General features: G+C 39.4%; 1 protein-coding gene across 8 annotated transcripts in view; it reads left to right on the top strand.

Moving 5' to 3' along the window:
- IFT88 (intraflagellar transport 88) overlaps positions 1-7,333 on the top strand; it is a 135,221-nt gene extending 127,888 nt beyond the window's left edge. For all 8 annotated transcript variants that reach the window (XR_006532511.2, XR_011506822.1, XM_014837166.3 and 5 more), the window contains 2 exons: positions 6,698-6,808; positions 7,055-7,333. Coding sequence is in view for 6 of the 8 variants with exons in the window: in XM_014837166.3 (XP_014692652.1) it covers positions 6,698-6,808; positions 7,055-7,176 (233 nt within the window). In the remaining 2 variants the exon portion in view is untranslated. The remainder of the gene's footprint in view (positions 1-6,697; positions 6,809-7,054) is intronic.
- Positions 7,334-10,922: the final 3,589 nt, after the last annotated feature.

The following is a 10,922-nucleotide window of genomic DNA, read 5'->3' on the forward strand; positions in this document are numbered from 1 at the left end:
GCCATTTAAATTTGATGGTTTTCTCTGATATGTTTCTCAGTTTTCTCTTTTTTTATGTTTTATGGCTCTTCTCTGATTTTTTGTTTAGTGGTCACCATGAGGTTTGTATAAAAGATCTCATAGATGAGATAGTCGTTTTTCTGATAGCCTCTTAGCTCCATTAGCCTATGCAGGTTCCATCCTTTTTCTCTTCGCCGTCTATGATTTTGTTGTCACAAATTATTCTTTTATGTGTTGTGAGTTTGTGACCAAATTGAAGTGGTTATAATTATTTTTGAAACTTTCTGTCCCTTTATCCTTTATGTTATAATTATTTACTAACCTACTCTGATATAGAGCTGCAATTTTCTGATTCTGTTGTCTGTTTCTCTCTTTGCTCAAAGCTTTGTAAACCTTTCTCCTTTTGTTTCATGTAGGAGAGATTCTTTCAGCATTTCTTGTAAGGCAGGTCTAGTGGTGATGAAATCCCTCAGCTATTGTTTATCTGGGAAAGCTGTTATTCCTCCTTCATATCTGAATGATAACTTTGCTGGATAGAGTATTCTTGGCTGATAGTTTTTGTCTTTCAGTCCTTTAATAGATAATTCCACTCTCGCCTAGCCTATAGAGTTTCTGCTGATAAATTTGCTGAAAGCCTGATGGGGGTACCTTTGTAGGTTGTTTTCTTCTCTCTTGCTGCCCTTAATATTTTTTCTTTGTTGTTGACTTTTGGCAGTTTAATATTACAAGCCTTGGAGAAGGTCTTTTTGCATTGAGGTAATTAGGAATTCTGTTAGCTTCATGCACTTGTTTGTCCAGTTCCTTCCCCTGGTTTGGGAAGTTTTCAGCTATTTCTTTGAATTAGCTCTCTGCTCCTTTTCCCTCTCTCTTCTCCTTTCTTTCTTTATTTAAATATTTTATTTTTTTCCTTTTTCTCCCCAAAGTCCCCCAGTACACAGTTGTATATTCTTAGTTTTGGGTCCTTCTAGTTGTGGCATGTGGGACGCCGCCTCAGTGTGGCTTGATGAGCAGTGCCATGTCCACGCCCAGGATTCGAACCGATGAAACACCGGGCTGCCTGCAGTGGAGTGCGCAAACTTAACCACTTGGCCACAGGGCCAGCCCCTCTCTTCTCCTTCTTGATGCCTATAGTCTTTATGTTTCTTTTCCTAATTGAGTCGGATATTTCTTGAAGGATTTCTTCATTTTTAAAAAATCTTAAGTTTTCTCTCCTCTTCCACTTGAATCATTTCTAGATTTCTATCTTTGAGCTCACTAATTTTCTCCTCCATCTGGTCTGCCCTGTCGTTAATGCTTTCTACATTATTTTTCATCTCATTAATTGTGTTTCCCATCTCCAAAATTTCTGTTTGGTTTTTTTTTTTTTTAGAGTTTCAGTCTCTTTGGTGAATTACTCCTTCTGTTCATTAATTTTATTCATGAGCTCATTTTCTGAGTTTTCGTGTCACTGCTTGAGTTTCTTTATGACAGATACTTTGAATTCTCTGTCAGTAAGATTGTAATCCTCTGTGACTTTAAGTTTGGTTTCTGGAGAGTTGTCATTGTCTATCTGTTCTGCTGTGTTACTATAGTTCTTCGTGGTGTTTTAAGAACTCATCCTCTGCTGCCGCATTTGTGGTAGCATCCATGTTTCTTATTTGGATAAGGCTTTGGTTACTTTGGTTCTCAGCTGCTTCTGGTTGTATTTGAGAGCCTCCACTTTCCACCCTCCACTGCCTCTGCTACAGGCATTGTCACTGCCCTCCTTGTGCCTCTTGTGCCTCCGAGGTTTCTGGTGCCTTGCTGCTTATGATGTCACTTCAGTCTCAGGTGTTGCCATTGGGGTCACCAGGCTGGGAGCACTTGTGCTGCTTCTGGGGTCACCTGGGCCTTGTCTTCCTCCTTGGGCTCTCTAGGAGTTCTTCATGGGCTTTGTTGCTGCTGCTCCCAGGTTTTCTGGGGATGCTGATTGCACTGCTGCCAGGGGTGCTAGGTTCACAGGTGTCACAGTTGCTGCTAGTGGCCTGGCTACCTGAGGACTTGCAGGCACTCCCCACTGCTGATGGGAGTTGTTGGGTGCACTGCCACCGGGGACTGGGTCACTGGTTCTGCTGTGGTTCCTGAAGCCTCATGTTACAGGTTCCACCTCCCACTGCTGGCAGGGATCAGGAGCTGAGCAGGGAGAGGTTGTTGTTGATGCTTGTTCGTTCAGCCTCTGATCTCCGGCACTGAGTGATGTATTTTGAAAACTCAGGTCAGGGTGCCCCGCCCCAGCTGGGAAAATCTGAGTGTTTCATACTGACCTCACTATTGGAAAGACCTGTCCTCTGCCAGGGGAAGGTTAGGGGGTGTGTGCTGGATCTTCTGGGAGATGGGCAGAGAGCGAGCTATTTTTCTACTAACACCATGACTGCTCACAGGTGCTCATGCCAGCATGAGGAGCTGCACCCTGGATCACTGCTGCCAGGGAGGGAGAAGGAGTTGCTGCCCTCATTCCACTTCCTCCCATGTGTCCAGTCCAGCTGCCTTCAGATGTATAGATGCTGGATCTCTTATGCATCTTATTGTGCTGTGTAGGGAATCCTCTGTTGCTCAGTGGGTGTCTGATTATTTGTAACTTAGAGAGGAGAGACAAAGGGAACCACTCACTCTGCCATGATGCTGATGTCACTTGAGTCACTTTTCTCTTGATGGTTTTAAGATTCTCTCTTTCTCTTTTCCTTTTCACAGTTTGATTATAATGTGTCTCAGTGTGGGCCTCTTTGGGTCCATCCTAGTTGGGATTCTTTGAGCTTCTTGACTTTGGATGTTCATTTCCTTCCTCATATTTGGGAAGTTTTCATCCGTTGTTTCTTCTAATAATCTTTCTGTCCTATTCTCTCTTTTCTTTCTGGGACTCCCATAATATGTATATTGATCTGCATATGATGTTCCATAATTTTCTTAGGCTTTCTTCGCTTTTCTTCATTTTTCATTCTTCATTTTTTTGTTCCTCTGACTTCATAATTTCATATGATCTATCTTTGAGTTCTCAGATTCTTTATCCTGCTGGATCCTATCTGTTTTTGAACCATTCTAGTGAACTTTTCAATTCAGTTATGGTATTATTGTGTTCTTCAGCTCCAGAATTTCTATTTGGTTATTTTTTACAGTTTCTCTTTGTTGATAGTCTTGTTTTGTTCATGCTTTATTTTCCTGATTTCATTTATTGTCTATCTGTGTTCTCTTATGGCACATTGGTCTTATTTAAGACAGTTATTTTGGATTGTTTGTTAGGTAACACATAGAGCTCCATTTCTTCAGGATCAACTTCTGGAGATTTATTTTGTTCCTTTGGGCCATGTTTCCCTGTTTCTTCGTGTGTTTTCTTACTTTTTGTTGTGTTTTCTTCATTTGAAAAAACAGTCACTTCTCCCACTTCTTTTTTGGACTGGTTTGTACCAGTCCAAATCACCAGTCAGCCCCAAGAGATTATGGCAGTGTCTCAGAGTTTTTATGGGGCATGTTTTTTCTCAGCTTCTATGTGTACTTTCCTAATTAGAGAGGTTTGATGGTTTCTTTTTCAGAATTTGTAATCTCTTGCTTCCTCTAGTGTCTGTCTGTCATACTGCAGGATCTCTGGCAGTGCAACAAGCTCCTCAGCCCTCTTTTGTTCTCTGCAGTCCCCAAGCATCCAAGATATGCCAGTTCCCCATCAGTGCTCTGAGTCAGGTGAGACAGAAACCAGACCCTTGGGCAGCTCCCCAAAAAGCTGGAGTGTTGGATGTACATTCCCCTCTCTTTTCCTGCTGATGGAAGAACCACAAGCTGGACACTTTCTCTTTATCACAGCAAGCTGTGCCAGCTTCTGTCTGCAGTGGTGGAGGTACTCTGGCACTGCAACAAGTCACTGAGTTCTCTTTGTTCTCAGCAGCTTTCAGGCATCCAGAGTATGCTGGTTCCTCATCGGCACTCCAAGTTAGGCAAGACAGAAACCAGTCTCTGAGACAGTTCCCTGAAACACCAAAACATTGGATGTATGTTGCTCTCTTTTCCCTCCTGAAGGAGAACCTGCAAGTTGGGCTTTTTCTGCAAATTGTGAGCTATGCTGACTTTGGGTAGGGGCAGACACATTTGAAATGAAATGGCTTTTCTCACCTGTTTCAATGCAATTGTTCTTGGTTTTGAGCTTGCCTGGGGTACTGTGACTACCTACCTGGTTTCTGGGTTCTTATGAAGACCTTTTGAACCAGATATTCTTGTAAGTTGGTATTTTTGTAAGGGAGCAAAGTCTGGGGCTTCCTATTCTGTTATCTTGCTGAATGCAAAATTTTAGGTGTTTTGATGTATACTACCAAATTACCCTCAGAAAATTTGTTCATTTCACTTGCTAACCTGATATTTTTTAAATCTTGGCCATTTTAATAGGCAATGTTGAATGTTACGTTTAGAATTATGTGACTGTTTAATTTATGTAATATTTGATATCTACAAAATAACCTATGTAGCATTCTTATCTTATGAAGCATATTAATAAAATTAAAATTAATTAAACTATCATAACATATTAGAACAAGAACATTACTGTCCCGCCTACTTGTGTGCTTTTTCCCATTCCATCTCCTGCCTCCCCCACATATAACCACTGTGTTTTATATTTTATATATATTCAGGTTTATATTTTTCAGTTTCTTGCCTTTTCATATACAATTTTATCATACATGCAAACAATATATTTAATTTTGCTTCGTTTTCAGCTTTCTAAAACTGGTATCATTCAGTATGTAGTGTTCTGACTTGTTTTTTTCTGACTTATTATGTTTCTAAGATTAAGTAAGGCTAAACATTTTTTTATGTGTTTATTGACCTATTGCATTATTTACTTTAGGAATTATCTCTTTGTATACAATGTCCATTTTATAGGGGTATTCTATTTTTTTCTGGTATAGGTAAGTTTCAAGATTTTTTCTTACTCTAAAATTTATGATTCTGAAATTTTTCTCTTACAAAGTATAAGTATCTTTTGGAAGTTTTAGTGTTAATTGATTGATAAGTCAGATAAATTGATCTCCAGATTCTTATTCTCTGAACTTGTCATTTAACTTCCCTCTAGGAAATAGCAATTGTTGTTTGTAACTATAGTGAAGTGATTATAATAATTTGTTTCATTATGTAGACATTAAACCCCTGCAGACTTATAAAGGCTTCTTGATCCATTTGCAGCTGTTCACGTATAGCAGTGTTACTCCATGAAAGTTGATTGAAAATGATGAAGTGCAGATATTCACAATATACCCTCATTGGTCTTTATAATAGAAAGTGTTTAAAAACTGTATTCTAAGGAGATCACTTTTCAGTTTTTAAAGGTTTGCTCTTCCCACGGTATTGGAATCCTTCAGGCTGGGAATTGTACATGGAGTTTTAGGGGGCTTTGGATGCCTGAGGGAGATGTCAGGGTTTTGTTAGACTCTATAGAGAACTTGTAGCTATGTGAAAGGTGAAGTGAAATAAATATTGCCTAGAGCAATGGTGTTCAGACTTTCTTGACCTGAGCTTACTTAGGCACTTTGACAGACACCTATTTACACTTGTAGATGGAAAAAATTGACTTAACTGTAACAAAAAATTAGAGGGGAACAACATAATAAGAAACATACCAAAATGTGTAGACACATCCAAAACATTAAACTAAGGCACTTTATTTTCCAATGATATCAACAGTGGAGGGAATCGTAATGTTTTTGATAAGAACCCAGAGAAGACTTACAGTTTTGATTCACTTGACCAACTTAAAATGTAGGGATTTTAAAGACCATCTTGTTTTGACTTATTCCCAGAGACATTATCAGTAAACTAAAATATAAAGTATACTAAGAAAAGAAATGGTCAGTATATATTGGTGGACTACTTTCATTAAAATTGAAGCTTCCATAATAGAAAAAAATATAACATTATAAGAATTTTAAGCGGAAGAAATACAAACTGTGGGACTAGAGGAGTGGTTCTTTAGAAAATATAATAGAAATTCAGGGTTAAAATGCACTAATAATGTTTCCTACTAATGTGAATATTCAACCCTATCTGAAAATCTTCAGTGATATGCATTGCATTATTTCCCATGGCAGCCATTCTGTATTTAAACACTATAATCCTTTTCAGGTTTTTCCTTGAGTTGAGCCAAAATCTATCCTACTATACCGTGTAAATCTAATCCTCTTCTGTATGAACATTCTTGAGATGTTTGAAGAAAGTTGGTTGTATGATCTAGGTTCTCTGCCACCTCAGCTAGACTTACCCAGCCTCTTCTGTTCTTCATTTGATGTGTTTTCTCGCCCCTCCCCAGGCTTGATACGTGGTGGATGATACAGCTCAGACTGATCTTACGACTTCCTGTTTGTTCTTTCTTCAGCTGCTCTTTGTCCTTTGCTAGATTATGCTCATCAAAGTGGTCTCTAACTTCTCGCAAGTGAATCTATAAAACTGAAGCCTGTACCTAAGCACACATTTGAAAGAATATGTATAAAGACTACTCTAAGTGATGTTTTATGTATATTATAGATTCTCAGCCAGAGATTTCTTTTAACTTTCAGAAAACAAGAATTAAATCCCTTGGATTTTTGGCTTCCCAATGAAACAGCTTGCTTGTTTCTTGGCAATTAAGTATTCTTTAAGATTCATAATGTAGTGTTATGTTTTCTCAGCATGTTAAACAAATGCATTTTTGTTTCTGTGTTTGCAGACAGTGGCCAGAACTGTAGTGCCAGTAGTAAAGGTGAACGACTAGGTGCCAGACTCAGAGCTTTACCCGGGACAAATGAGCCTTATGAAAGTAGCAGCAACAAAGAAATAGGCAAGTGCTGGCACTCCCCACCCAGTTCCTACAGGCAGAACAGGTCTGAAGAAGATTGGTGAGATGGCAAAAATGTATAATTGGGCATTATGAAGAATTTTACATATACAGACACAGTTTTGAATGACTTGGAAGAGCATTTCTGTTCACTCTGAGTTGTCTGGTTTTGATTATGGGACTAATTGGTTTCATATTTGTTTTGTTTTTCTGTATTACTCTAATGTAACAATCTGTTTTAAAATGTAGATGCCTCCTATGTGGATCCACTTGGCCCTCAAATAGAAAGACCAAAAACTGCAGCCAAAAAAAGGATCGACGAAGATGATTTTGCTGACGAAGAGTTAGGAGATGATTTGCTTCCAGAATAACATACACTTTAATGTATTGTTTATTGTTAAACTCTGGATTAAATATACAAATTTTAATTTTGTACACTGTCAAAACTTTAAGTAAGTGTATTCTGTTCTATGAGTATGGGTTTAAGTTTTATTTTGTTTTTACTGGAATAAAAACATGTGAAACTAATATTTTAGGCCCGTGACTTCCTTTACCCTTTTGAAAACATTGACCCACAATAAGAAATGTTTTCTTAGCACTACCTAGTACCTACATACACGTATAAGTGTGTGTGTTCACAAAAATGTACCCTTATTGCTGCAGTGCATGCTGATATTTTTTATACTTTCATTAAAACAAAGTGTTAGTAATGACAACACCACATTAATTTCATTGTTTGCAGCTTGGAAAATACTTTGCTAGGACATGTCCTTGATGAATCTTTATTCAAGCTAAATCTCATGGAGTTTGGAACCTATACGTCTGTAGAAGTTTTGTCTCATGGGGATTATAATACCATTAAAACAATTATGTTTTGGAAGCAGTGCAAAGCATAGTATAGTATAGTGTAGTGCAACGTAGTGTAGTGTACTGTAGTGAGTACAAAGTATAGTGTATACCAAACTATAACCCTATTGCTCTTTTCTGTGGTTCCTTTCTACCTTCAGCCTGGTGGTGTGTTCCAGTAGCACTGAGCAGTAACAACTCTAAGAAGGTTTTTCCCATTTGTAACTTAGGGTATGAAATGGAGGCCAGGACTGCCTGCATGTTTCTTCAGCACTGTGTTTGGCTGATCAACACTGTCCAGAGAATTTGTAATGATGGGGCACTCAAAAGAAGTTGCTCATCGTTAACAGTTCACTAGAGAGGATAGGCCCCTCCATCTTACTTAACATTGTCTCTACAAAGTACATGCTACTGTTAGGCACAGGAAGAGGAAAACCAAAATTAGATCGTATTCCCCCCTCCCAAGATAGGCAATGACCTAATGGGGGTGGCATTCAACCAAGACATTAATCATCTAGTATGTGCAAGGCTCTGCGGATACAGTAGTGAGCAAGACAGGACAAGAGCTTGTCCTCGAAGAGGTTAAATTCTGGTGGGGATGACAGACAATAAATATATGTTTTAAAGGACTTTAGATATTGTTAAGTGCAGTTAAGAAAGTAAAATGGAGTAGTGTAATAGGGAGTGATGGTGGTGGAGGAAGGGCTTAGCTTAGATAGGAGAGGCAGGGAAGATCTCTCCAGGAGGCGGCATTTGTATTAACACCAGAATGATGAAATGAAGAACACAATGTCCTAAGCAGAAGCAATAGCGAGTGTAAACACACTAAAATGGTAATGATCTGGATGGGTTAGAGTGTTATTGAATTAGAGTGATAATGAGTTAGAGGGTTTGGGGTCTAGCGGGGGTGGCAGTGTACAATATATCCAGGAAAGTGAAAGGAGGTGAGGTCCAAGAGGTAGGCAGGGGCCAGATCATGTAGAGTATATAAACAGAGTTTGGGTCTTATTCTAGTAGCAATAGAAAAGCCCTTAGAGGGGCTGGCCCTGTGGCCGAGTGATTGAGTTCATGCACTCTGCTTCAGCGGCTCTGGGTTTAACTGGTTCGGATCCTGGGTGCGGACATGGCACCGCACATTGGGCCATGCTGGGGCAGCATCCCACATGGCAGAGCCAGAAGGACCTACAACTGAAATATACAGCTATTTGCTGGGGGGCTTCAGGGAGAAGAAGGGAAAGAAAGAAGATCAGCAACAGATGTTAGCACAGGTGCCAATCTTTAAAAAGAAGAAAATAGAAAAGCCCTTAGAAGGTTTTATGCAAGAGAGGTGAGTGATATGATTTGATTTAACCTTCAGAAACCAGCGATCACACTGGTTGCCATGAAGATGAATTGATTGAGGTGGGCAGGTTGAGGGGAGGGGAAGGGTTGGAACTGCTAGCAGTAGCCTAGATAAGAGTTGAAGGTGACTGAGACCAGCTTTTTAGCAATGGAAGCTATGAGAATTGGTCAGATTCAGCATACATTCTGGAGGTAAAGCTCAGAGTATTTACTAATGGATTGGATATAGATTGTGAGGAAAAGAGAAGAAAGGATGAGGAACTGAGTGGCTAGTGTTGCCTTTTACTGAGATAGGAGTGGATTTGGGGGGAAATCAGCAGTCGTGGTTTAGCCATATTAAAATTTCAGATATCTCTTCACTATCCAACTGGAGATCCAAAGAATGCAGTTAGAGTTACAAATGTGGAGATAAGAGGTAAGGGTTGGAGATGGAGATCTGAGACCTCAGTGTGCGTGTAGTATTTAATGCCGTGGAATTGGATGAGACCACTTAGGACGAAGAAGAGAGTCTAAGCAGTGAGCCTGGAGATCAAGAAAAAGAGGATAACTTAGCAAAAAAAGACTGAAAAGAGCAACAAGTGATGTAGGAGGTTTCAGATTTTGAGGGAGTGAGATTTCCAGTTCTAAGGAGGATGCAAAAGGTCATGTCAGGCCAATGCTCCTATTATAACAACTAGGGGAAAACGCAACAAATAAATTATTGCAAAAACCATACGTTGAAAGTGGCCAGAGAGCTGTGGAAGCAACAAGACCAAAATTCCTCAGAGGAAAGAGTTATTTCTAGGTGAGCTGATGATCCTGCCTATTTTCCTCTCTGGAGACATTTGCCAATTTTGTGCGTGGGCTGAGAATTGGGCTTGGCCCAGGGAAAAAGTCTCTTTTAGAGAAAGGAAAAGCTAGCAGAGCTTTTGGTGGTCATGTGGGGTTGGCACAACAAACCAGAAATTTAGAGAAGCCCCAAACCTCTGATCGCTTTTCCACCATGGGTGTTTGCTGAGGGTAGAGATGGTGCTGGAGGCTGGAGAATTGGGCTGCAGGCTTTTAAAGTTTTAAAAGCCTAAGAAGATTTAAAGTTAAATCTCCTTAGGAGACAAAGTCCTGGTAGAGAAAGGACTTTCCACAAATATACAATTAGTCTACCCTCAAGACATTTGCTATTTCATGAGGCTGGTGGGGCAGGAGCTAATGATGTAAATTCAAAACTTTCAGGGGCCAACTTGGCTCTCTTGACATCTTTCAGAGCTGAGGAGACAGATCTGCCAGGCTTGCTCCATCAAAAGCTTGGAAGGACAGACATGAACCAGGTATGGATTGACTCTTAAAAAAACTACAGCCCAGCCCCAACCCAGCTCAATCCTTGATTGCACTGAGGTTCTTAGTCCCAAATCTTCTCTGACTAGCAGAAGAAAGAGGTACTTTCTCTGATAACAATATCACTTGTAGCCTCTGGTTCTTGTATGTGCGAAGTCTGGCATACAATAAAAAAGAGGCAAGAAAATGGCCAATAATCAGCAGAAAAATAGAAGCAGACCCTTAGATAATTCAGATAATGGATCTAACCGACAAGGGCTTTAAAATAACAATGATTAGTATATTAAATAAAATAGAGAAAAGATGGACAAAATGGATGAAAAGATAGAGAATTTCCACAGAGTGCTGCAATGATGAGCAAGAGTCAAATGGATGACCTAGAACTAAAAGATACAATATTTGAAACTAACTTATTAGGATCGATTTAACAATGTACTGGACACAGAAGAAGTCACGATTAGTGAACAGGTTATTAGAAAATATCAAAATTGAAACAGAAATAAGAATGGAAAGAAAGAAGAAGATAGATATTTGGGACATGGTCAAGAGTTTAAATAAGTATAATAGGAATCTCAGAAGAAAAGGAATGGAGTAGAAATAACATTTGAAGAGATAGTGT

This window comes from Equus asinus, chromosome 11, assembly GCF_041296235.1.
Source record: "Equus asinus isolate D_3611 breed Donkey chromosome 11, EquAss-T2T_v2, whole genome shotgun sequence".
NCBI lineage: Eukaryota > Metazoa > Chordata > Mammalia > Perissodactyla > Equidae > Equus > Equus asinus.